Source organism: Bos javanicus, chromosome 25, assembly GCF_032452875.1.
Source record: "Bos javanicus breed banteng chromosome 25, ARS-OSU_banteng_1.0, whole genome shotgun sequence".
Taxonomy (NCBI): Eukaryota; Metazoa; Chordata; class Mammalia; order Artiodactyla; family Bovidae; genus Bos; species Bos javanicus.
Window position 1 is genome coordinate 17,458,127 of NC_083892.1, and position 26,749 is coordinate 17,484,875.

The 26,749-nt window shown below is 51.0% G+C and overlaps 1 protein-coding gene across 1 annotated transcript; it reads right to left on the reverse strand.

Moving 5' to 3' along the window:
• Positions 1-1,407: 1,407 nt before the first annotated feature.
• GPRC5B (G protein-coupled receptor class C group 5 member B) lies at positions 1,408-24,306 on the reverse strand. The gene is made up of 4 exons (XM_061401297.1): positions 24,224-24,306; positions 13,578-14,591; positions 5,781-5,893; positions 1,408-4,468 (listed from the first exon to the last, which is right to left on the reverse strand). The coding sequence occupies exons 2-4, from the start codon at positions 14,581-14,583 to the stop codon at positions 4,424-4,426; spliced, it is 1,164 nt and encodes a 387-aa protein (XP_061257281.1). The 5' UTR covers positions 14,584-14,591; positions 24,224-24,306; the 3' UTR covers positions 1,408-4,423.
• Between the last annotated feature and the right edge of the window lie 2,443 nt (positions 24,307-26,749).

Genomic DNA, 26,749 nt, shown 5'->3' on the forward strand with positions numbered 1-26,749 from the left:
ACCCGGATCACATTCTCGTCCGGTCCATGAAAGACAAGAAAAGGTTCTCTTCTGGCCGTGCATTGACCCCAGTGTTGTCCTGAGTTTTTAATTTTGGGTGGTGGGGGGGGACAGGGTGAGTGGTGATAGATTCGGTTGAATCGAGAGCTTCGAATCTGTCATCATCTTTAGTGAAACTTCCCTTAGTGCCCCTGACCTGCCAAGCATACTTTTGACCTTCTTCTGAACTGAACTCAGAACAGCTGTGAACATTTTGTGCAGTTTCTTTGAAACCTCAGGTGCTGCCAGGGGAGGACAATGGCTCTGTGTTCTTCCCCGGTGGATCTGTGGGCTCAGAACCACTGCAGGCGCTCAGTGGGATTCAAAGCAACTGACTTCCGTGTATCAAAGTTTGCGGTGTCCAGGTGCCACTTCTGTCTAGGTGTGTGTTGATAAATCAGCCCTGACTTTCTCCTTCTTTTCTTTGCAGTGAAATGCAAAATGGAGGATGAGGAAGAGGCCGCAGCTAAGACTCCACAACCTTAACAGCTGTCGGCGTCTCTCCCGCTCTAAGCTCCAATTACCCACCTGGAGGACAGTGTTCTAGCTATGCTTCCGCTGTCATGTTTTCTTGAAGGACTAGATCTGGTATATTTGGATAAGGGTCTTTTTGTTGCAAACATATTGTAGTGCAAATAGTTTATCATAAAAAAGTAGTAGTTTTAACTTTCTACATTATCCCCCGATTTTATTCTTTCATCTGTTTCTTCAGCAATCTACTTTTACACCACCCACTGCTAAACTGTACAACGAACTCTAGTTCCAAGGGACGTTGAAATGTTCTAGTTACCAGCTTCCCACTTTTGGTCGCCTTTGCAAAGATCCATGTTTAAAACAAAGTCCCAAATCTCTGCAGCGGGTTTAAGTTTATCCGCTGAGCATGCTTAAAAAAAAAAAAAGAAGACATCATTGCCTGTGATCCTTTCACAAGGAGGTTGACCCTGAACTTTGACTGCAAACCTAGCAAGATGAGGTGCTTAAATACAGGCACCTATAACAGATAAATAAGTTTTGTTGTCTATGCTCCAAAACATTATAGAAAATTCCTCATTTCATGGGTAAACTGAATTATTATCTTCAATTGTCCCACAGTTTGCTGTTACCCAGTTTTGAACGGGTTTTCCCATTCAAAATGCCACAGACTTAGCCTCCAGGCGGATCTGAAAGCCAAACAGTTGTATGGAGTTGTTTTGACAAGCTACCACACGTCTTAAGTAAATAGTAAAGCCTTTATTTTTTTGTGTTAAGAATAGCATTTTGAAAATAAAACCTATATGCCCATGCTTTACAACCTTTTAAATCTGTAATATTTATTATATACAGTCATTTATGATACATGTTGATTGTCTTGAAATTTCTTTAACGATGTTTAAGTATGCAACAGTCAGCCAGGGGAGGATAAAGGTACATTATAAAACACACATTAATACATTTAATAAATATATATTATCTATCAAAAACGAGCCTTAGCTCTTTATCAATTAATAAAAAGCACCTGCTGAGAACTCCTGTAAGCTGGTATAATCATTGCATCATTGGATTATAAAAGCCACAATGCTCCCTTTCGGTTCAGGGTTCAACTCGGCCTTGCCTAACCAGGAAGACCACCCCAACTTTGCCCATGATCCCTGGACTCTGACAGAAACTGTGCTAAAACAATGGATCCCCAGCTTGCAACAACCAAATCTGCAACCCTTGAGACACACAGAACTTCCCAGTCTGTCCTTCCCTCCTTCCCTCCCCGCTTCCATCTCCAGGGGAGGAGTCCAGCACAGAATAACCATTTCCTATTAAATGGGGAGAAAGAGTGGCTGTTATAGTCCCAAGGTGATTTTGATAACTGGATCTGGAAAGCGTTGTGCTTACAATGAGGTGTTTTGATCACAGAAGCTCTCCTTCCCGGTCATTCTCCCCAACGTCTTGTTTACAACAGATCTGAAACAGCGGTGCCATTTAATTTTGTATTTAAACTTCACTCAGTGGGGGCAGGGGCTGCCACCGTCTCTTGGCAAAGATGTCTCTTCATACCCTTCAGGTGAAGTCCTTAGAAAGAGAACAGTTTACTGCCCTCCCCCTCACTCCCTGCCTCCCACCCACCTCCACTGGGAGAGCACTCAGCCCCCTCTTGACCTTAAAGCCAAAATAAAATAAAACCCAGAAGCGCAAAAAACTATCAGAAACTTGAAAAGAAAAAGGTCTCATTAAGTGAGGTTTCCTGTGGCTCAAAGCCAGTTCTATTTTTGCGGTGGTGAAACATTGCTTTCCGCTTGGAGTCATCTCTGCTGTGTTCACCGTGCATGCTTAGACCACCAAGAACTTAGAACATGATCGTGTGAGTTCTCCGCTTTGCAAGGGTGGGGGCTCTTGCAGCCTGAGCCCCTGATGGGATCAGAGAGCTCCGAAGGACTCCAGGGAGCGGGGGTGAGCCACTGTTTCCTGGCATGAGAACATGTATCGTGGCCGCTTTTCACCGGACTGGACCGAGGTGTTCAGAGAGTTCTGTGATTTTCAGAATTCTAGGTCCACATGCATCCTCCCGCACTCCCAACCCCAGCCCAGGTCTTAGCTTCTCCCCTCTACCCCAATACTTCCCGTGGCAGTCCCCCACCCCGCCCCCGCCCCCGACCCCAGAGGCATTCCTGGCACAGAGATCTCGGATCTGACTCTCTAGAAGCAAGCACGTGCTCCGGGTGGGTGGGTGCTTCCCTGCTTCCCCGGGTCAGGTATGCCTCCTTTTCCCCTTGCTGGCAACATGTGGAAATGGGCTACCTTGGAGGAGGGCCACACGGGGGCCAGATTGGCCTCCCTACCTGGGTGCTTTGCAAGGATGGGGACGGGGGAGGGCGAGGATGGGACACAGCAGACTAGGGCCTCAAGAAAAATCAGAAGGTTTATTAAAACATACTCAGCTCAGACATATTGGCTTTTGAAGAGGTCAGTTTCCCCCCAAACACTAACCTTTTTCATTTTCTGTAAAGGTTAAAGGCTTATGGGTTGTTTTATAGAAAAAAAAAAAAAAAGCAATACAGTGACTAGAGTATATGCAAAAAGACCCACCCTCATTTATACATTCCATGCCGTCAGGTTAAAACTCTTTGCTTTGAATCATTGCCTGCGATTATGCTGGCCAAACAGTGCAGAGAACATGGGGCTTTTAATGGCCGAGATGTCTGAAATGCCAAAGAAAGGAATGACTTGCTTAGGACAGATGGAAACCATGACAGAAACAATGGGCTTGGAAGAGAACCATTTTCATGAGACTTGCAGAAAACCGAGACAAAAATGTCCCCCACGCCCTCCCAAAGCAGCAAGAAACCCTCATGAGCTCCACCCGACCCTCGACCTTTCACTACGTCCGCAGAGAAGACCCAAGAACTCACTGCTTGCTAGGCAGTAGGCATTGCCTCTCCACCCTGGGGTACCCCTGCCACGTGACAGCATCGTGGAAAATCCACCCCGGCATCCACCCCCTGGCCAAGCCACGGGGCTTTGAGCTGCTGGCTCCACGTGAGCCTTGAAATGGACATGGCGGGACAGGTGGGGAAGGGCTGGAGGAATACTCATGAGGTGGGAAGAGGGAAGGGTGATCAGGGGAGAGACGGCTGCTCCAGTCGGAAACTGCCCCTTGGAGGCAGGCAGGCTTGCTTCCTGGCAATGATGCCAGAGCAAGAGGCCCAGAGAAGGAGCAAAGGCTGGGTGCTACTTTCTAAGTGTGACGGTCCCTTCAACTCCCAGACTGCCTTCTCTTCTTTGGCACATGCCAGGCTTCCTCCACCACTGTTCATAAAGCTCTTCCCCTGATACAGCTGGGCTGGGCCTCGGAATCACACGCACCAGCTCCTCCACTGCTCCTGACCCCCCTGAAATGTGAAAACCCACAGGCAGGGCAGTGGGAAAGCCCCTATTCGCCTTCCTCAGTGAAATGACTGTCTCCAAGAGGCCACCTGGGGTCTAGCCCTTGCTGGGGAGGGGTGATGGTGTGGGGCTCTCCGTGCTCAACCAACACTGGCCTGGCCTGCTGGCTGTGAACGCAGTTCTGCTCTTACCCCAGAGGATGAAACAGTCTTCCCAGCCACATTTTCGAGTGAGCCTAATCCTATTTGCAATTAGCTTTGCTTTAGTTTGCGGGGTTTGAGGTTGGTTTGGTATTATGTGTGTGTGTGTGTGTGTGTGTGTGTGGCAGGGGCGGGGAGGGCAGTTGGTGTTAGCTTTTCAGTTCAGCAGTGTTCACATTTACACGAAATCCCCTTGTCTAGGATTTCCAAATCTCCTGGCTGCGAGGCGGCCTTGTTCAGCTACTGTTACTGATTTCTCCCTCAAGAAAGACACGACCAGGGAATAAAATTGGTAAGAGAGACTCTTATTCTCTGGAACTTAAAGTCTTTCACCAGAGGTGTCTTCCAGTGTAACTTGGCGGAGCGGTTGGGATCTGGAAACAGGAATAACACACTAAGAACTCAGCTTTGCAAAGTCAATGTCAGAAACCCATTTGTTAACAATGTACCAAAGCTAAGTTAGCTTGCCTTTTCCTAAAGGGCTGAATAATTCCCAAGAAAAGCAGCAACCCCTGTGTGTTACCTACAATACTCTGCTCCTGGGAAGGCTGTCTGCCCCTTTTCTATAATCGTGCACCCGCACAAATACGTTTCCTTACCCAGAACCCACATTGCTTTCTAAGTCCAGGGTGTTTTTATGCACATTGGCCTTGACTGGACACAGAGGGTTTACGAATGACTGGTGGGGCTGTTTTCTAACAAAATTTATTAAAACCCACAGGTCAAATGCTTGAAATTCAGCATTTTCTTGGTACCCAATGACAAACAGGCCCACGGATGGCTGGTGCTCTTCATGACTGCAACCCGTGAGCCTATTGCTTTGAGCCCCTGCCATACCAGTGCAAATGATGCCTCTCATACCAGTCAAAGGCCAGGAAAACCCAAGTTTCCTCTAGAGACCAAAGACCATCTCTGACTCACATTGAAAATAAAAAAGTTCAGGTTGAGTTATGGAATTGGCACATGATATAAAGAATGGAAATCCAATTTACACGTGTAAACTGGTTCATGTGTTGTTTGTGAAAGAAGTATGTAGCTATGTTTGAAAATTAAATGTGGGAATGAGAGTGCAATTTTGGACCGCTAGAGAAACAAAATGATGTAATTGCACAGAGGCAAAATGTAAATGATGACAATTCTGCTGAAGGTCTGTTTGGCATCAGATAGTATCTGTTTTTGTGTTTGTGGGAGAGAAATGATAATCACGTCAATTTCTTAAGAAATCTTTTAAGGATTGGGGGTTGGGGGGAACCTGGTACCCAGCTGGGGCATGGGGCAGGAGGCTCAACTAGGTTGGATGCCAGCAAAATCTGCCAGGGTTTTGTAACTCTGGGCTTTTCCTAAAAGTCACTTCCCAAGGAAAGCCTGGGTAGGGGCACCTCCTGTACGATGAAAAATAGAGAATTCACTGGGTACAAGAGCCCCAAGAAACAGGGACTCGTTCAAATGATCTACAGATGGTCAACTAACTACAGGGAAATGTCTCATGCATGGAGAAAGTGGGTGGAGAGGAAAGAAGAGAAATGGAACACTGCATGCATCCTGGCTGCGAGGGGTGTCGACGTTAGCTGCTCTCTTTGCAGCCCCGTGAGCAGCCTCCACAGAGTGGTGTGTCCCTGTCGAAGCTGCCCCCCAACGCTGACCACTCCAAGGCTTCCTGCCAGAACATCACCTCCTGATACTTACAGTCCCCCCGTTGAGCACAACGGCCATCTCAGTTGGCTGATACACGTTGCTTCTGAACGGAGCGCTGGGTCTGTTTCCCAAGCTGCCGTTGCGAAATCCTGCAGTTCGGAGAGCTGAGGGAGGGACAGGCAACACCACACACACACACAAAAAAGACACAGTTTTGAGTTTTGTTTTCTTCCCTTGCATCAACACCATGCTCCAGGCACACGCCCCCTCCCCGCTCCTCCCCTTTGTCACAAGCCAGATTCAAAACAAAGTCACAAAGGCGCTTTGTTCTCGGGTTCTCTGGGAGCCTGACCCATCTCAGTGGGGTTGGGGAGTCTGCAGAATCCAGGGCGCAGGCAGCTCTCGGGGAGGGGACCCGGGGTGGAGCCTCTCCCCGCACCCCCAGAGGGCCATGGGGGACAAAGACAGCGCCTGCATCTCTCACAAGGTCTCTTCTGACAAAAGACCTGCTCACTGCTGAGTGCCATCCACGTCAGGTTCAACACCATACTGTGCAACACGGTTTCTGGATACACACAGAGGTGGGCAAGCCTGAGATGCTGGGCCCCAGGCTCATGGTCGAGGTCGGACATCTTCCTGGGAAAGTGACGCGGGAGAGGACGGAGGGGCCCCAGGCCTATAGATGGGGTCATTTCTAGACAGGAAAAAAGGGAGATCTGAAGCAAAGGCAGCAAAATAGGTCTGTTCGTTTTACCTCTGAAAGGTAAATGATGTTTCTTATTTGCAATGTATTTTTATACATCTAAATTTCCTCTTTTGGTGAAGAAAAATCAAATGACACAAAAAGACTTGGATGAACCATGAATGTGTATTACTAAGTGAAAGCAGTGGGCTATAAAATCTCACATTATATGATTCCGACTATAATATTCTGCAAAAGTATAAACTGTAGAGGCAGTGAGAAGATTAGTGATTGGCAGGGGTTTGAGGGGAGCACAAACGGGGACTTCCCTGGTGGCTCAGACGGTAAAGAGTCTGTCTACAATGCGAGAGACCCGGGTTCGATCCCTGGGTCGGGAAGTTCCCTGGAGAAGGAAAAGGCAACCCACTCCAGTACTCTTGCCTAGAAAATCCCATGGATGAGGGAGCCTGGTGTCCATGGGGTCGCAGAGTCGGACATGACTGAGCGACTTCACTCACTCACTGCGGGGAGCACAAGGCATTTTTAGGGCATTGGAACTCCTCTGGGTGATACTGTAACAGTGGAGACATGACCTCATGGATTTGTCCAAGCCCACAGAACTGTACAAAGTGACCTCTAGAAAGCAAATTATGGACTTGAGTTAATAATAATGTATCAATATTGATTCATCCATTGCAACAAATGTAACATCAATGCAAGTTGTTAATAACAGGGAAAACCAGGAGGGATGGGGCAGGTGGGGACTCCATGTACTTCCTGTACAATTTCTCTGTACCTAAAACTGCTCTAAAAAATAGTCTATTAAAAGATAACAGAGAAAGAAGAAGCACTGTTAAAAAATCAAAACAAAAGTCTGTCTCAATTGTGAGCTGTCGCCTTCATTATCTTCCTTCTCACTGAAGGCACTTATCTTACTTTGCTGAGAAAAACCTCAATTAAAGTCCTCCCTGAAGACAGTCTTTTTTTTTTTTTTTTCTGACTAAAAAGTAGTAAGAGGACTTGGGATTTTTACAAATTAAATTACTTGGGAAAGGGACCAAAATCACCTTGATAGTACAGTTAACCTTCACAGAGTGCCAACCAAGAGCCAGGGCTGGTTATAAAAATACTTTACATGTCTTATCTTATTTAATTTTTATAGCATAGTAGGTTCTTTTAGTATTTCCATTTTACATGGGGCACAGAGTGATTAGGTAACTTGCCTGAGGTCACACAGCTGGTAAGAACCAGCATTTGAATCCAAGTAGAGAGAATTGGTTTCCTTGACCATCACACTATTTTGGGTCCAAATATGATGTTTTTAATGACTGCACTCAGTTACTTAGGAGCAATTTGAATTTAAGTGACATTTGGGGGCAGATCGGCCCAGACTAAACCAAGAAAACATAGGCAGAGTGGTTAACGCATGTTCTAAAAGACTTGTGAAAACCTCTTTGCTTTAGCATCTCCAAGCCTTCAATAGCTCCCACGCACACACTGACAAGGACATGCCCTTCCTGGGGACCTGAGAAGAGGGGACAGGGTCCCGGGGACATAGAGTCCTTGGACTCTCACCCTCACTAGTCCCAATTCCTAGCCAAGACCTCCTCGAAAAGAGGGAGAACCGCGCAGCACAGCTTTCCTCATAAAGCAGAGACTGGCCAGCTGCAGTGGGGGAATGTGGCTCTCACATTCTCTTCAAAGAAACAAAGTCTCAGCCGGGTCGGTGTCTGTGGGGTGCCCTGGCCCAGCGATCCCTCTGTGTAGTGGTTATTTGGACTGGTTCTCCTCTGGTAAACATCCCTCCCACATTCTGGGTCCTGAGTACTGGCTACAACTGCCTCCTCCCCACTTGAGGTGGGCATGGGATTTAAGCCTGGCCAATCAGGTCCAGTCAGAGCTAACGCTGGGATTTTATACTCAAGCATCCTGGGAAACGTTCCTTTTCTCCAGTGGGACTCTGTGTGAGTCCAGAGCTGCTGTGATTCTAACAGAGCCAAGAGATGGAGAGAGACCAGATCTTGGCATCACTTGAGCCTCCTGGATCTATCCATTTCTGAAGCCTGATCCCCAGTACTTTAGTTTTGCTGTTGTTTTGTTTACTTAAATTGCTTCAGATGAGATTATTTTTTTTTAATTAACTTGCATTTTCAAGAATCCCAACTGACAGCCCACTCTGACCAAGAGGTGAGCCCTCTGAAAGGCAAGCAGGGCTCACCCACAAGGAGTCCCAAGAGGAATCTAAGCGCATAGGCTAAATGCCAGCCCTCTCCTGCCAGCCCTCACTGCAAGTGAGGCAAGATTGGGTCCTGTCCCCAAAGCTGACACAAGGCCTTCTGCTGGGCAGCAAAGGGGCAGAGTTTAAATCGCCCTTGGCCTAATGAGATCAGAAAGCCCAAATCCCCTCATGGAGGAAAGAACACTTTTCCTTCCTGCTCCTTTGGAAGGTGAACATTCAATGCGCCTTGTTAGCGCTTTCCAAATGTGATCTGAAGTGCTATATCCTTCAGTGTATTTTCATCTTCTGTCACATACCTCATGCCTTGTTGATACGTATTAAGAAACAGCAGGCTGGTGAAGTCCTACATATCTGGGGTCCCACTGGGGGAGGGAAACAGGCAGCAGAGGCTGAGCTGCAGGCCAGCCTGGGGCATATTCCTCCCGTCTCTTGACCTCAGGGCTGGACTCTCAAGGGTAGAGAGCCTGAAGGGCTGGCTGGTTAAAATGCAGGAGAAACAGCGCCAGCTGTAGCTCCCGGGTAAGGCCCCGTGTAGGGCCTGGTTCCCTAAAATACAGCTGGCTGAGGTCAGACCAAAGATGACAACAGCTGTTCTCACCATGGCCAGGAAGGGTGCCCAGGCATTCCCCAGCCAGCAAAGTAGGATTTCTCGAACAAAGGCAATCCTAGCCAGGATGACTATTTATTCTCTGTGAGCCTTCCGAGGGAATTGACTTTGCCTGGTGCCCACGTGAATTTTGGTGGACACACATTTGGGAGAATGCAAAACAGGGCTATTAAAAAAAAGTCTGACAATATCCAAGGTTGGTGAAGAAGTGGGTATGGGGGCTCTCATACAATTATTCAGGGAAGACTAAATCAGTCCACCTTTCTGTGGGGAGGGGGGGATCTGGCAGTATATATGTGGATTGAAAGGTACAGATTCTGATCCATGTCTAGGAATTTTTTTGCAAGGAGGTAATTGATCAAGGACACAAAGATGAATGGATAAGAATGGTTATTACAGCATAACTTGTATGGAAAGCCAGAAACAAGCAGAATACTCACCAGCTAAGATCAGAAATAGCTCAGCTGGTAAATCATCTGCCTGCAATGCAGGAGACCCGGGTTCAATTGCTGGGTCGGGAAGATCCCCTGGAGGAGGAAATGGCAACCCACTCCAGTATGCTTGCCTAGAGAATCCCAGAGACAGAGGAGCCTGACAGGCTACAGTCCATGGGATTGCAAGAGTCGGACATGACTTAGCGACTAAACCACCACCAAGATCAGGAAAACAAATTATGGTGCCTCCTGGAAAGCTCTGTCTCGTGAAAAGGACAGCTCTGCAGTTGTTGACCTGGAAAGGCCTCCCTCTGTGATACACTGTCGATTTAAGCAAGCGCATTGCAGACAGCCTCTTAGATAACCAGTGCTTTCAACCTGGTTACATCCTAGAAGCACTTGGAGGGCCTACAGTACTTGAGCCCAAACAGACTTACTCAATCAGATTGAGGGGGCAGGCGCTGGTAATTTGTTTAAAGCTGCCCAAGAGACTATAATGTGCAGACAGGTTAAGAGCTGCTCTGCTGGATTGGGGTGTGTGTGTGTGTGCGCGCACGCGCGGGATGGGGGTACTGTGTCTGGCAAGACACGAGCAAACAGTCAGCAGTAGTTGCCTTTGGGCAATGGGATTCTGAGTAATTTTTATTATTTTCACTTGCTGAACTCCTGATTATTGTTGATCTTCTGTCATCAGAAAGGAATAAAAAAGTTATTTTTGCTTTGGAAAATAAAGAGGGGAATGGGGGACAATGTCCTTGGCTCTGGAACCCAGAGTAAGCCCCATCACCCCCTATGCCAGTCCAGGCACTGCTGGTTCTGACATGGGTCCCAAATCACTTTGATCTCTAGATCTTACAAGGATATGACATACTGACTGCATTTTCACAAGAAAGGATGCAGGGCATTCAGAAACCCAACCTTCCTTCTCCCTGCTCCACTGTGAGCCTGAACAAGTTGCTGGACACTCCTAGACTCAGTTTCCCACTCTGTAAAATGGGACTGATAATCCCTGTCTTCTCAAGGCACAGAGTTGCTCTGACACACCTGTGAGACGAGGGACGCTGAAGGGCTTTGAGAAGTTCTGTGGCAGAGTGGGCTCTGGAGCCAGGCTGGCTGGGTTCAAACCCTGGCTCTGCCTCTTAGGCAAATTATTCAGCCTCTCCATGTCTCAGTTTCCTGTCTGCAAGATGGACCTCACTGGATTATTGCAAGGATTAAATGAGATTAGTCACTAAAATGCTCAGAATGGTACCTGTCCATTGTAAGCACCCAGTAAAGGTTAGCCGTCTTTAACTTCTGACGCCCCTAATACTTGTAGGTAGTTCTAGCACCCCACTCCTCGTACTGCAGGTAAACCAGACCATGAGGTTCAACAAAAATGATTCTTAACCTTCTAGGGATCATAAATGGCTTTGAGAAGTTGACAAAGCAATAGACTAATTGCCCAGTGAATGTATAAAGCTCTACAACCATTTCAGGAGTTCCTGTTACCTTTAAGGTCCAAAGGGAGTTTGTGAGTGTCAGATAAAGAGGATCCTATTCCAGGAGAGGCCAGGGAAGAGGTGGCTCCACCAGGACCCCAAGAACTGGTCAGGTGCCTGGCCTCTGCTTATCATATGCCCTGAGGGACCCTCTGGGCTCCCCGTAATGACCCCCATCTCCTGGCAACCAGGAGAGTCAGCCCACCAGAGCTGTGGCTCATCCCTGTCAAATCTCTTGACAAACACAAGCTTGCTGGTCTGGGGCTTCCAGTAAGGAGACTGCTCTGATAAAGGCCACCCCAGGACTGTGATTCTACCCATGGTGGGGAGGGGGAACGAGCAGGGGGCAGGTCTGTCATTCTCCCGGGCGTGTGAGCAGGAGCAGGGTGCAGAGGCAGCTGGGCACCTCCGGTGGTGGGAGGGCTGCAGGTGGCCTTGGAGGACCTGGGGGCTTGATGTGTTTCCCCCTGCCTATGGGGGTGGGCGGCTGTGCTGAACCCAAAAAGGCCAACTCTGCAGTATGACCAGACCACCGCCCAGGTACCAGGGTGAGCGTCACAGAAAAGGGGACTCAACCATTCGGAAGGGGCCACCTCCTATGTCACTGGGCAAGACTGAATCTCTTACAGCCTCTACTTACTCCTCTGTGAGATGGGGATAATAACAGACCCTACCTCGTCAGCTGGAGGGATGAAGTAATGCGATAATGCAGATTAAGGAGTAGGGTCTGGCATGTAGCTAGTGTTCAAAAAATGACGATTATACTAGGTAATTATTACTACTGCGGCTGCTACTGCTACTATTATTATTATAGCTCCTGATAAATCTTTAGGTAACTGAGAAAAGGCACTTTTAATTAATCTCAAGTACTGGGAATGCAGCCGACTTGCTTTAAGCAACAACTGTAAGAGACACTTCTCCAGCATCTCTAGCAGGGGTAGCTGGGGCCTGCTGCTGCTTCTCGGCTCACCTGGGGATCCCACCTCCGCCTGAAGTGCCTGTCGAATCTCTGCTTTTCTGTTGACGGAGCTAATAGAACTTGATTAGCCCATTTATGGGAGCCCTGGAGGACATTCATGGCAGCAGGAGATAGGAGTTGATGGACAGATGCTGCAGCCTCCTGTCCTCCAAGGATCAATTCTGAGGCTCGTTCTACATGTGTCTCTGGCAGGAATGAGCCCCAGCTCCCCATGGTGGTAACCAGCTCTCGACACTCTTGTTCTGGCGTTTCTGCCTTCCTGGTCTCCTTCTCCCGGGCAGGGGCGACCTCCTAAGTAAACCACCTGCAACAAGTTTCAGGCTCTGCTTTCAGGGGAACCCAACCAAGATACACATTCAACAAGTCAGGCGCCATGGAGGCCCCTTGGTACATCAGGACTCACAGCAGCTTTATGGGGTACACAAAGCCTACATCTGGGAAGGGGCAGGATCCCAACCCAGACTCTGACTCCAGGGCCCAAATTCATCTACTCCTGGAGACAGAGCTAGAGGAGAGAGCATGAGCATTGCCTCTCGCCATCCCCTGCATCCAACTAGCACACGGGCTGCAAACTCAAACAGCCAGGAAGCAGGGAGCTGATGTTGATATGCTATAGTGGCTGGGACAGGGAGCCACGGGAAGTGTGAAAAGTGAAAGTTGCTTAGTCACGTCTGACTCTGCGACCCCAGGTACTATACAGGCCATGGAATTCTCCAGGCCAGAATACTGGATTGGGTAGCCGTGCTCTATTCCAGGGGATCTTCCCAACACAGGGATCGAACCCAGCTCTCCTGCATTGCAGACAGATTCTTTACCAGCTGAGCGACCAGGGAAGCCCAAGGGGAGTGAAGAGAAAATGGATGCCCACCTAAAAGTCCACCACCACTGGGAGAGTAAGAGACAGGGCCTTCCAGCCAGCCGCAGACAACTGGTGCCCGGTGGGAATGGCAGCCCAGCACTGCCAGATCCAACTTTTCAAAAAAGGCCAGGAGCCTGACTTTTTACATTAAATTAGTTGAAAGTGCTAATTAAGTCTCTTCCCAGGTGGCTCAGTGGTAAAGAATCCGCCTGCCAATGTAGGAGACACAGGAGATGCGGGTTTGATCCCTGGCTCAGGAAGATGCCCCAGAGAAGGAAACAGCAACCCACCCCAGTATTCTTGCCTGGAGAATCCCATGGACAGAGGAACTTGGAGGGCCACAGTCCATGAGGTTGCAAAGAGTCAGATACGACTGAACATACATGCAGGCATGCATGCTGAATAAATTGATAATGCTGAATATCTGGGGGCCAGTTTCAGCACAGGGGTCAGTGTTTGTGGACTCTGATTTGCCAGGACTACCCCCAAGGCCCCTGATCCCCAGTGGGGGAAAAGGAGCTCTTTTGGGAAGAACAGCCTAACCCAGTGGGACAGTGTCCCCTTTACCTGCATTGTGTTCATCCATTGAGAAGGCTTTGTTCTCCATGTAGGTCCGTGGCAGCTGCACGTCCTCCTCAAACGCCGTCTCCCGCATCCTTGGCTGTGACGTGTCGAAGTAGTTGGGCGTGTTTTCCTGCGGGGCTGGCAGAATGGTGCAGTGGATCTCCGGGATGGCATGGAAGATGACGAAGACCCAGCCACTGGCCACCAGCGTGATGGCCAAGGTGGGGTCGCCCCAGGCATCTCCCTGTCGTAGCTCAGCGTTGCCAAAGAGGTACATGGTCATCCAAGCCACCCAGATGAGCACGGAGAGGAAGGCCGTGACCAAGATGCAGACTCCATTCTGCTTCCACTTCTTGAACTTGCCACACAGTGAGAAAAAGGCCAGCACCAGGGTGGCCACGAGCAGTACCATGTCGTAGATGAGGGCCATCGTGAAGTCCATGGGCTCGTAGGCACAGGCCGGCTTCGCGTCTCGAAGCACGGTCAGCACCAGCCACTCGATGGCGATGATGACCTGCACCAGCATCAGGCACAGGGCCATGCCCACCAGCTGCCAGCCCGAGGGGCTCTTGCCGTGGCGCACCAGCCTCCTCACTCGCCATGCCTGACTCAGCAGGCAGGAGAAGCAGAGTGCGAAGAGGACGCCCCAGAGGAACCGGCGGACCGAGCAGATGGTCTCGTCCTCCCGGATGATAAAGGCGAAGGTCAGCCCAAAGAGACCCAGGGTCCCCAGGAGGAAGAGGAAGTGGAGGCCCACAGGGTCCTTTTTCTCCTTGTCCTTGATGAACGGCAGCCGCACCAGCAGGATGAGCATCAGGAGCAGTGTGATCAGGGCGCCTGCCCCGGCCACCGCCTCCACCACGATGCCCCAGATGGTGTCCAGGTCGCACAGGGACACGTACTGAGGGAGAAGGTCCAGCCCGCAGCCCCGGGATGTGCTGGCGTTCTCAGAGGCCCCGGAGGCAATCACGAAGAGCAGGAGGAAGGCGAGCGCCTGGTGGGTTCTCATCTTTCTCTCTGATGCCGCCACGAAGGTTCCAGAAAAGTTGGGGGGAGAAGACCAATTCATGGTGAGACTTCCACTCCCCTGACTTCTTTAAGGAGACCCTACGTCCCTTCAAACCCACCACCAGCCCCTTTCTCCAGGCAGCACAGCCTGGCACCAGGAGTGGGTGAGGATTTCTGTCCCCATCTGCCCCCTTGGCTGGGCCCGGTAAACAACCATGAATCGTCAGTGCTAGTGGCTGGAGGAGAGGGTGGGAGGGAGACTCCCTTTCTCTGAATACCCTGTCATCTTCTTTGAACGTGAGGCCGTGTGTGACCTCTTTAAAAATAAGGGAGTAAAATGAGACTCAAAGAGATGCTCATGGACGGAGCGCTCGCTGGGAGAAGGACATGCATTGTGGTTTTGGTCCCTCGGTGCTAACAGCTGACACTCACCGATGACTCAGCCTCAACCAGGGACCCGGCACAGCCAGTTCTCACGCCGGTGACAACTGTCTTGAGGCTGGGACACTTGCCCAAGGTCACACACTCAGCTCCTAGAAGCACCCCCTCTTAGAAGCTTCCCAGCATATCAAACACAGTGTCAACTGTCTTCCTGGGCTCCACCTTTTCCCCCTCCCCTCACACATCCTACCCTTCTTACAAAGATCTGAGAATCCATCCTCTTGCTCCAGGGAGCCCCCCCTCTCCTGGAGATGCCTGCAGGACACCCCCAAGGACTGTACCCAGCAGCCAGAGACGGGCTTATTAACCCAAGTCTCCTCTTCCCCCACTGCTTCCTCTGCCTAGACCCCTCCCACCCCCGCTTTCATGGAAAACTGCTCCTCCGCACACTGGTCTCAGCTCTCATGTCATCCACTCACACCCTGGCCAAGGTCACACCCCCCGCCCCCCCCAGCGTCTCTCGTCTATTTCTTAGGTCTAATCGCATCTGTCATCCTTTCGCCTGCTTACTTTGTTTCTCTGGTCCCTTCCTCCTCTCCTCCCTTCCTGTCGTTCTTCACCACGAGCTGCAGGAGGACAGGGACACTGTCTTGTTCATCAGCACAAACCAGGGTTTCTCAGCCCCAGGATAACGGACACTTTGGGTCTGAGCCTCCCTTGTCTGGGGGTCTGTCCTGTGCATTGCAGGAGGTGGAGGAGCACCCCTGGCCTCCACCAACTAGGTGCCTGAAGCACACCCTCTCCCCTAGCAGTGACAACCCCTCAAATTCTTAGACACTGCCAACATTCCCTGCGGGGTGGGAAATCACAGAATGAGCACCACTGGTGAAGAACTAACACCAAGTAGATGCTTCTTAAATACTGTGGGAATGAGACTTCTCAGTAGGGCTCTCCTATACCCACTGCCTCCAGGTCCTTGCTTTTGGAGGGAGCCTGGCCTTGGGAAAGCCCTGCCTGCCCAGCTCTGCTGTGCTGTGTTTCTGAGCATCTTAAGCCAGACTTAGCTCCGCCCACAGTGAGGCTGTAACCAGCCACCTCCCAGGCAGTTCAGCACATCCCTGGGGCTTTCTTAAGTAAATGTGGTATCGACCACTTCTCTCTCTCAGCTACTTGATGGGATATAGTGAGCAGCTCTGATCCTGCCTTGGCCGCAAGGCCATCGACTGGGATAAATTATTGATACCACAGAATGAGAAGGAGCATGGTGCTACAGGGTGATCCTTCCTTTGCCCAGAGATGAGAGGAGGCAGGAACAGAGGGTATCTGACAAGACATGCTCCTGAAACAAGCACTCAGACATTGGTAATCAGGCTCCTGGTCCCATCACTCTTCATGCCGTGTCAGTCACGAGAGCACCACCTCAGCTATTTAAGCTTTGTCTACATACTCCCTGTAAGTTATTTACTTAACTGACTCACCAAGGTCTTGAAATTGACTCAGAAGAAAGCTCAACACATTGGAATACCTGTTGATGGAACTCATGTTGCATCCCCATTGCCATATCCCAATGTACCACCTTTGGAAAAAAATGCTGTCCTAGTCAGAGCTGCTTATCACAAGAGCACACTTGGAATCAAAATTTAAGAACCAACAAGCCCAGAAAAAAAAAAAATTAAGAACTGGATATGCTGGAACAAAATGCCATTGGCCCCTGACACAGTATAGTGGATTTCCTCTAGACTTCTCATCAATGGCAAATGTGTTTAAGAGACTTCTCAGCAAGTGACAATGGAACACACCCCATGCAGACTTTCTAGTTCACACAGTGGCCAACAACCCCCAGGGCGGCTGGGAGGAGACAGGGAGGATGGTGCTTCTGGAGTCTTGACCATCAGTCCTCTCACCAACTCTCCCCACACACCTCCAGGCCAGTGGTTCTCAACCAGGGTGATTGTGATCCCAGGGAACACTGGGGCATATCTAGGGACAGTTCTGCTTGTCACAAATGGGGAGGGAAGTGCAACTGGCCTCTAGCAGGTAGAGTCCAGGGTAGCCGCTAAGCAGCCTGTGCTGGAGAAGACTCTTTAGAGTCCTCTGGACTGCAAGGAGATCAAACCAGTCAGTTCTAAAGGAAATCAACCCTGAATATTCACTGGAAGGACTGATGCTGAAGCTGAAGCTCCAATACTTTGGCCACCTCATGCGAAGAGCTGACTCATTAGAAAAGACCCTGATGCTGGGAAAGACTGAAGGCAGGAGGAGAAGCGGATGACAGAGAATGAGATGGTTGGGTAGCATCATCGACTCAATGGACATGAGTTTGAGTAAACTCCGGGAGATGGTGAAGGGCAGGGAAGCCTGGTGTGCTACAGTCCATGCGGTCACAAAGAGTTGGACACGACTGAGTGACTGAACAACATGCCTGAGATGGCCCTCAAACACTAAGAGTGATCTGGCCCCACATGTCAGCAGTGCTGAGGATGAGAAAGCCTGGTTTATACACTTGAGAACAGACTTGATGAGGAAGAAGTCAGGAAACCAGCCAGGTCTCTCAACCTCATGCCTGCACCCCAGGTCCTTTCCTTGCAAGAACTAGACTTTCTTTAGCTGCCTCCACTCACTCTCAGAGGACTCTCCTCTCTCCAGACCTGCCTACAAGTTGGAACTTGGTTCTGCCAGTTCATTCCTCGGTTCTGCTGGCTCATCTCTCTTCCTGACTGACCTTCCACAACAACAGGAAACCAATGTGAAGAAAATATAAAGATGGCAACCAAGCTTCTGAAATTGTGTGGGTTCTTCTGGCTGCGGTTCCCGTCTCTAGCTCCCACTCCTTTCTGACACGGGAAATAGATACACTCTTGCTTTCTGCTTTCATTCCTGAGGGTGGAACCCTCTCCTTCCTCCAGTTCTGAAAAGAGCTCCTGATTTTCCTCTGCAGAGCCCCCTTCAGCCCCAGCTGTGAGCCTCAGACCCAGCCTGGCCAATCGAAGCATTTGTCCCACCCTCTGGCCGCACTGATTGGCTCAGGGACAGGCACTTGGCCTCATCCAGACCCATGAGAATCACTCTTAGGATTTTTGCTAGAATTAACTGGGAAGGAGTTTTTCTCCTGTTACTGGGGTTAATAAGCTGAAAGGAAGGCAAAAGGAGAAGAGGGCGGCAGAGGATGAGACGGCTGGATGGCGTCACTGACAAAATGGACGTGAACTTCGGCAAATTCCAGGAGACACTGAGGGACAGGGAGGCCTGACGTGCTGCAGTCCACGGGGTCGCAAAGAGTCAGACGCAACTGAGCGACTGAACAACAACAAGCTAAAAGGATATAAACCTGGAGCTGGAGAAGGCATATTTACCATCACAGGGAAAGAACCTGCCTGGGAGGAAAGCTGGCCCACAGGAAATCGTCACGCGATGCACAGGAGTCCCAGTACACTGCAAGGCTGGATTCAGTTATGCCTGAAGCCAGATACCCTGGTCTTTGCACCTCCAGCAGTCAATTAACTTCTCTTTTTTGGACTAAGCCATTTTGAGATGGGTTTATGTAACTTGTTAACAAAGACGTTCTATGATGTATCCCACATGAAGTGGTCCTCTTCTTCCAGGAAGTCCTCACTAATCAACATCTAGGCACCACGGGCTTTGGAAGGCTTCAGTTGTCCCGAGTAGGTCATATCATTGCAAGGGATGCCCATGAGGTGACAGTCATTGTTCTACAGAACTCTGTCCGGGATGATCGGAAGGAGGGCTATACCACCTCACATAATGAAGCAGAGTCCAGCTCATCTAGGCTTTCTGGGGAATTCAGAATTGCCCTGTGGAGTTCTCTATTACTGCCATAGTGAATATAATAATGACTGTTAACTCTCACAGTGCTTACTATGCTCTAGGCCCTCTGCTGTGCACTTCACATACATTAACACCTAATCATCTGGACAATGACACCATGAGGCAAGTGGTATCACTATCTGCATTTTACAGGAAATAAAACAGAGAGGCCAGTTGGCTTGTCCAAGCTAGGACAAGCTATACAGCTAGAAAGTCGTGGAATCAGGAGACAAATGTACTATTGTTACTGGGGTCTTCAGACAAACCAGGGCTCTGGAAATGTCACCGGCTGAGCCCTTTGCTAGCCAGTCTATCTAAATTAGGTTCCTTTTGCCCCTTTATGCTCTATACCAATACTCCTGATCTTTATCTTTGCAGCATGTACCACAATTTTCATTGTTTTATTTTATTACTCTTTTGGTCTGTCTCCCCCACACCCAGGCTCCTGTCTGTTTTGTTCTGCATCGATTCCCCAGCACCTGGCACGTGGGCAGTGCTCACGGCCCAGCTGCTGAATGAACTGATTAAATATGGTCTCCAACCCTCATGTCACAGGGTAGGAAGATGCTCTCACGGTCATCTTATAGAGGAGGGGACTGAGGCTTAAGCCAAAGTTTGATCTTCAGGCTGGCAACAGCAGCAGCATTGCCTGGGAGCTTGTAAGAAATGCAGACTCTCCAGAGTGGGCCCGGCCACCTGTGTTTCCACAGCCCTCCGATAAGCTCCAGGTGTGCTCAGATGCTTGCGTGCACTGAGGTTTGAGAAGCAGGAACATATGCAGCTGGGGAGCCAGAACCATGGCCCTGCACCTTCTGCCTTCCTACCACTTCCCCAGACCCCACTCAGGCTCCAGTGCATCCACTGTCAGGTAAGCCCCATCCAGCTCCACCTGAGGCCTCCCCCTGCCAAGTAGGGAGCTCTCCAGGATCCCCAAACTGCACAAAACCTGATTAGAGGTTTGGAGTCAGCCCCAGGGCAAGGCTGACTGAGATGGGATGAATATATGGCAACAAACCCATGGGATGTAGGCATGCAGCTCCTCAAAAGGAGTAATGAATAAAGTGACGAATGTGCAAGACTCGGCTCACATACTAATTACTTTGCTGCCGGCCAGGCTCCCAGAAATGTGACTCATTCAGATGCTCTTAAATACCCTGCGTCGCACACGCACGCGCACACACGCTCTCTCTCCCCACCGAGGGGCCAGAAACTGCCGGCAGGTGGTGGAGCAGCACGCTCCATTTCTCACAAGCTGGGGCCTGCAGAGGCTGGAAAGAATGCAGGCAAGATTCCTTGTGTGAGGACAGTGCTGCTGCCTGCCTGCAGGCCACAAGCAGGGCTGGTTCTCCCAGCCTTGATCTTCACCAAGCAGCATGAACTTTGGGTTTCCGATTCTGCCCCTGGCATTTGCTAGAACCTTGTGACCGGGGGCAGCAGACTTAACCTTACTTGCCTGTTTCTTCATGTGCAAAATGGGAGTGATAACACCCGACTTGCGGGGTTCTTGTGAAGATTAAAATAATAAGTAGGGTTTAGGACTGGCATGCTGCGGTTCATGGGGTCGCAAAGAGTTGGACACAACTGAGTGACTGAACTGAACTGAACTGAAGCACTTATATAAAGTGTCTGTCAAACAAATAACAGACTGGCAAATGCCCTGAGGTTATGAACTTTTCTGACTTTCCTGTTCCGGGAGGGGCAGTTGCCATGGTGATGGGACTGAAACCGGCTCACCCAAGTGTGAGTCCACCACTGTTTCCAGCCTCCACCATCACACACTGAGAAAAGAAGTCCCTGAGGGGGTGGGAAGGGGAGAAGCCTCTGGGGTGTTCTACCTTCAGTCAATTCAGTTCAGTCGCTCAGTCGTGTCCGACTCTTTGTGACCCCATGGACTGCAGCACACCAGGCTTCCCAGTCCATCACCAAGTCCTGGAGCCTACTCAAACTCATGTGGTCTACCTTGAAAACTCCCAAACTCTCCTGATTCCCGCAGCAGGTGCTCTAAATGGTGGCCTGACTGCACAGGTGGTTTTCCAGAGGGGAACTGGGCGCTGGAAGACCGGAGGCCAGTCTGCATGCCCTAAAACTGGGTGCCCCTGCTGAGGAGTCAGAGGCAGACACCCAGAAACCAGACACCAGCCATTCTCCTGGGAACCAGCATCCTCACCTTTCCACCCACCCAGATGACAGGAGATACAAGACGTACAAAACTTCTCTGGAACATGCCATTCTGACCTGCTTCCCCTTGGCTACTGCCAACAGAGGCACCTTTAACCCACCTTCTCTAAAGAAGTGGGGAGGAGGCGGTGGAGCATGGACGGGAGAGAAAAACTAAGCAGGTCTGGAGGGCCTTTCCTAGCCCTGGGCATGTCTAAAGTACCAATGAATACCTGGCAGAGAATTTACACTCCCATCCGTGTCCTCAGGAGTGGAAGACCTCAGCTGGAGGAAGTCAGACAGAACTGAGTGACACAGGGCATTACTTAACCTCTCTGACCTTCAGTCTCTTCTGTAAAACAATGATAGTAACAGTGCTGCTTTCTCAAAGCTGACGTGCAAAGTGCTTAGAAAGTACCCAGCCCGGTGCCTGGCAGACAGGGAGCAGTGGGTCCTAACTTGTTACAAAAACAATGACAATTCTCAGCGTCCTGTTGGGAACAGGAAGTGGTAATGACACTTGGCCAGAGGCTTCCTAGAAGTGACGGATGAGCTGGGACTAGAACCCACTGCTCCGGACTCCTGACCTCAAGGCCGCTGCACCCCAGTTGGACTCCCCCATGTTCAGCAGACGGCCAGGATGAGGCTGCGGAGCCTGTCTCCCACGCACCCCAACACACTCTGTCCTTGCCCACTCCCCTTAGAGCCGCTGGTGCATTTCCTGCTCCTGAAGGATTAAACTGTTACAAGGTTTCCTGACATTAAAACTCTTTCCCAGACCTGCAATCTTATCCTTTGATCTCTTTTCCAAGTTATACCATCTCATAATCTTTAGTTCCCAGCACCATCCAGACCACCAGACTATCTGGGAGCCCTTGAATTTAATAACCCTCACACGTTAGTAAACAGGGTTGTCAGAACACAGGCTCCGTGATCCATGAATATGCAAAGCAGCTCCAATCCTGTAAATAAAAGCAATCATTTAAATGCAAATTGAATCCTTGGCTGCCCGTTCCAGGGTGGATGGTTCCTCTCAGGCTGTAATTCCGAGAAGAAAATGTGACTAACTCAGAACCCCCAGGAAGCTCTTGCGTGGACGTGCTTATGGAGCCGTGGGCTCTGGGTGGGGACTGCTTAGGGTGGACAGAAACTGCCTAAAAGCGAGAAGTGGGTTTTAAAACCTGACCCATCCCTGGCGTAGGCTCATTCAAAGCAGTCCCCACAGGTCCGCTTCGGCGGCTCCCGGCGCCTTGCCATCCCCAGAGGCAGAATGAAAGGGGAGCTGCTTTTCCTCTCCTTGTTGAGGTCAGGGGAGCTTTTAAAAATCAGATCTCATGGCTTTGTACTCCAAACCTTCCCTCCAAGGATTCATTTAAGAGAATAAAACCTAAGCTCCTTTCCATGGCCCCCCAAATCGTGGTTTGGCTGGTCCCTGCCATCCCCTTTCAGACCCCCACTCTCAACATCTGCCTATGAGCTCCAGCCACAATGGCCTTTGTTCAGTTTCTCTAAGCTCATTCCCACCTCCCAGTCTTTGCACTTGCAGTGCCCTCTGCCTGGTTCAGTCTTCCCCCAACATCTGCCAGTGGCGGGGGATGGGGGGGGGGTGGGGCGGCCCTATCTTGCAAAGCTCCACTAAAATTTCACTGCGCAGAACTCTTGTCACTTTATTTTACATCACCCTGTTTTATTTTCCTGGCAGCACTTATCCCAATTGGAAGTTCTATCCACTTACTATTTATTTACTTATTTAGTGTTCACCCAACTCCCCAGTGCTCTGAGAGCAGGGGCTTATCTGCCAGTTGTGTAGCTGGCCCATTTACCAAAATAATACATTAACCGATCAAGATTTTAAGCTTCTCTCTCTAACAAGAATGCTTGTCTCGCTGCTTGTGCCCTAAATGGCGACTCCTTCCCACTTCCATTTTTCCCCTTCCCAACTCAGTTGACCCCTTTTCAGACAGAGCAGGAACAGATAGGAAACAGTTCACTCCACAGTCCAGATACAAAACTGGCCGGGTGGAGGGCTCCCAACCAACAGACACCGATTTGCATTCTATTTACATCCTATTTGCATGCAGTTTAACTCAACGTCTTGAGTCCTTCAGAAAGCCTCCATCCCTGGGGAAACTTATGAACCAAGGTTCCTCAGCAGAAGTTCCAAAGCTTTTGTGCCAAGCCCCTCCCCCACTTCTCGCCTCTTTGCGAGGACCCCCAGTTCCTCCTGGGCTCTGTTCATGTCCCCCCCCACCCCCCATACTGGCGCAGTTGGGCAGCCAATGTGGCGCGTGGCCCGGGGCCCCAGGCGGGGACGCCGCTGCCCGCCACACTCCAGGGGCCTTTGTCCGCGCTCCAAGGAGCCGCCCCCTTAGAGAACTGGGGACAAGTTGCGTTGGGGGGGGGGGGGGGACGATTGGCTAGGCCTGGGAGTGACATAGCCGGGGAATGAACCCACAGGCTGCGCTGGACCCGTCCTCGGTGGCAACGGTACCCCCTCCCTGGCTAGTTAACCAGCCCTCCGGCCGAGGCGGGTGCGGGCGGTAGGGGTCCCGGGATGCTTGGGACTGGAAGCCTGTGTCCCCCAAAGGGTGGGGACGCAGCACAGGGCTGATCATCGCCTCTAGCCTGGCCGGAACACAAACGCTAACCCCCGCGCCATTGTATGCAGCCGCCCCTCACTTGTACCCCAGCTCCAGGTCCCAGTTCTGCCTCTTTTCGCCCGCAGTGTCCCCTCCTTGTCCGGTAGTGCGTAGCCACGACCCGCTGAGAGCTTGACCCCCAGTCCCTACGGCAGGTGCCGCAGCTCACCTCCAAAGCTCTCCCCTTGTGCCCCCGGCTCCGCCTGCCCTGTCTGCGGTCAGGCCCCGCGCCTGCCACGCAGCCCCCAGACCTGCCCGCGGCTGCCCTCACACGAGTCACTCGGGCACGCCTGAAGTCCCTTACAGTTCCAACGGCCCTTTGCCTGATCTGCGATCGCCTCCAGACCCTCCTCTGAGACTTTGATCTCAGCCTGGTCCGGGAACACCGCCCCCGCCCCATTAAGGTCCCAACCTTCTCCGCCCTCTGCCCCGCGGTCTGCGGGCTCCTCTCTCCCGCCAAACTGTGGTCCTCCAACCCGGAAACCCCAACTCCCCCAGCAGACTAACCCCTTGGGGAAGAGGGGGGACTCAGAAAAGCCCAAGAAGCAGACCCCATCCCAACGCTCCCAAGTCCACCGGGGGAAAAGTTTCTGGGGTCACCGCAGGGCCCTCCACCCCGCCGGCGCGGCTGGCACTCACCGACCCCCGCGGCCCCGCAGCGCCGACGCTCCCGCTGGCCCTCGGCCCGAGTCACATCTCTGCAGCGCCGCCGTGGCCCTAGCCCAGCGATCCCGCCCGCCCGCCCGTCCGGCCTCACTGCATCGTAGTCGCGAGCCGCAGCCGCGCGAGGCGCCCCCTGGCCCGGCCCGTGCTGCTGCAGCCGCCGCGGCCCCGCCCCCTGAGGCCCCGCCCCCAGAGCCTCCGAACCCCGCCCCCGTCCCGGCAAGGGCTGATTGTTCCAAGCAGAACCCCGCGCACGCTCCTTTCTCCCCGCTTGCAGCGCCGAGACGAGCCCCCTCCAGTGTCCTCATTTAGGGACCACCACCCCCACATCCACAGTGTGTCCAAAAGCACTCTGGATGCGCCGGACACTTTCCTCCGTTGATTCACTTGCAGAAACACACATAGAGAGGTTTTCTAACTGTGGGTTCCTAAACAGCTGTTGTTCTGTCGCCCAGTCTTGTCCGACTCTTTGCAACCCCCTGGACTGCAGCACACCAGGCCTCCCTCCTCCCTGTCCCTCACCATCTCCTTTAGTTTGCCCAAGTTCATGTCCATTGCATCGGTGTTGCCATCCAGCCATCTCATCCTCTGACGCCCTCTTCTCCTTCTGCCTTCAATCTTCTCCAGCATCAGGGACTTTTCCAATGAGTCCGCTGTTCGCATCAGGTGACCAAACTACTGGAGCTTCAGCTTCAGCATCAGTCTTTCCAACGAGTATTCAGGGTTGATTTCCCTTAAGATTGACTGGTTTGATCTCCTTGCTGTCCAAGGGACTTTCAGAAGTCTTCTCCAGCACCACATTTCGAAGGCATCAATTCCTTGGCATTCTGCTTTCTTTCCGGTCAGTCCAGCTCTCACAAGAGTACCCAACCACTAGGAAGACCATAGCTTTGACTATACGACCTTTGTCGGCAGAGTAGTGTTTCTGCTTTTCAACATACTGTCTAAGTTTGTCATAGCTTTCCTGCCAAGAAGTAATCATCTTCTGATTTCATGGCTGCAGTCACCATCCACAGTGATGTCAGAGCCGAAGAAGAAGAAATCTGTCTCTACTTCCACCTTTTCCCCTTCTATTTGCCATTAAGTAATGGGGCCTGATGCCACGATCTTAGTTTTTTGTAATATTTAGTTTTAAACGGGCTCTTGCACTCTCCCCCTTCACCCTCATCAAGAGGCTCTTTAGTTCCTCTTCACTTTCTGCCATTAGAGTGGTATCATCCACATACCTAAGGTTGTTGATGTTTCTCCCGCCTATCTTGATTCCAGCTTGTACCTTATCCAGCCCGGCATATCTCATGATGTGCTCAGTAGATAGGTCAGACAAACAGGGTGCCAGCAGACAGCCCTGTTGGACTCCTTTCTCAATCTTGAATTCTAAACAGTTACTTCCCCACAGTATACCAGTGCTGGATCCAGGGTGCAGAGAGGATTCTGCTGAGACTGTTCCAGAATCACTAACACCCCAACTTCAGCCAGGCAGCTCTTCCTGCCTGGGCACACTCCAATCCTGCCACCTCCTGCCACGTGTCTTTGTCCCTTTATGCACCATGAGCCCCACATCCGTGTTCTTGGCCACCCCAAACATACTCATACGTCTACCACAAGCATATTCACAAGTCCACTCACCCCTCACATGGATCTGCGTGCAGGATCCCACCACCGCTACCGCCCTCATCACTCACATACATACGCACATTTCCACGATTGCCCCGAGCACACACTTGGGGGCCTGGGGCCGCCAGTCTGGCGCTCAGCTGACACTCAGAGCTCAGGCTGCTCACCCGCCCACAGCGCAACCGTGAAACGCTCCTTACGAAAAGGGTCTGGGCCAGCTCGTACCTCAACACTGAGTATGGCTCCTAGTCCACCTGGGCTATCTGAGGTCTGCATTGCCTCAACCCTGCCTGGGGGCTGCACTCCAGCTTCAGGCCAGCTTTTCCCAGTCGTCTCTCCACAATCCCCCCCTCCCCAGAACTTTAAGGACCCCTCTGTGGTGTGGGTAAGACCCCTCACCCCATCCCAGCCCTACATGACAGAGAGATGACTCCTGTTCCCCTACTTCTCTGTGTGGGGAAAGGGGGTTGTGGAGAGGCAAGCAAGATGGGTTGTGGAATAGCACTTCCTTCTGGGCGAAGCTGCAGGCCTTCATCTTTGGGGATGGTGGAACTTTTGGATATTCTCACACCTTCCTGCGAGTTTCCTGCCCTGCCCAAACTATTTTCTCCCAGGCAGGCCACATATCTTTGGGTAGGCCTCTCTCCAAATACCTTATATTAATTTTAAGAAAAAATGGAGGAGAGAAAGCACGAAAACTAAAAAAGTTCCCAGTTTCATTGGCAGACGTATTCTCAGAGCCTAGAACATGCCTGGCACTCTGTAGGCCATCTTTAAATGTTTGTGAGACAACATTTAAAGTGGTCCCCCAGACTGTGGAACGGAAAATGGGTGGGCACTGCCACCTGGTGTTGTGTAGTGGAACTGACACCAAGATGCTTTTCCTTC

What these genes read in the sequence shown, in the direction of transcription:
- GPRC5B (XM_061401297.1), bottom strand. Translation starts at nt 14,583, where the DNA reads ATGAGAACCCACCAGGCGCTCGCCTTCCTCCTGCTCTTCGTGATTGCC. An exon ending in AATGGATGAACACAATGCAG is followed by an intron (nt 5,894 to 13,577) that starts GTAAAGGGGACA and finishes TCCCTCCCTCAG; the next exon opens with CTCTCCGAACTGCAGGATTT. An exon ending in TTGTGCTCAACGGGGGGACT is followed by an intron (nt 4,469 to 5,780) that starts GTAAGTATCAGG and finishes TCCTGTTTCCAG; the next exon opens with ATCCCAACCGCTCCGCCAAG.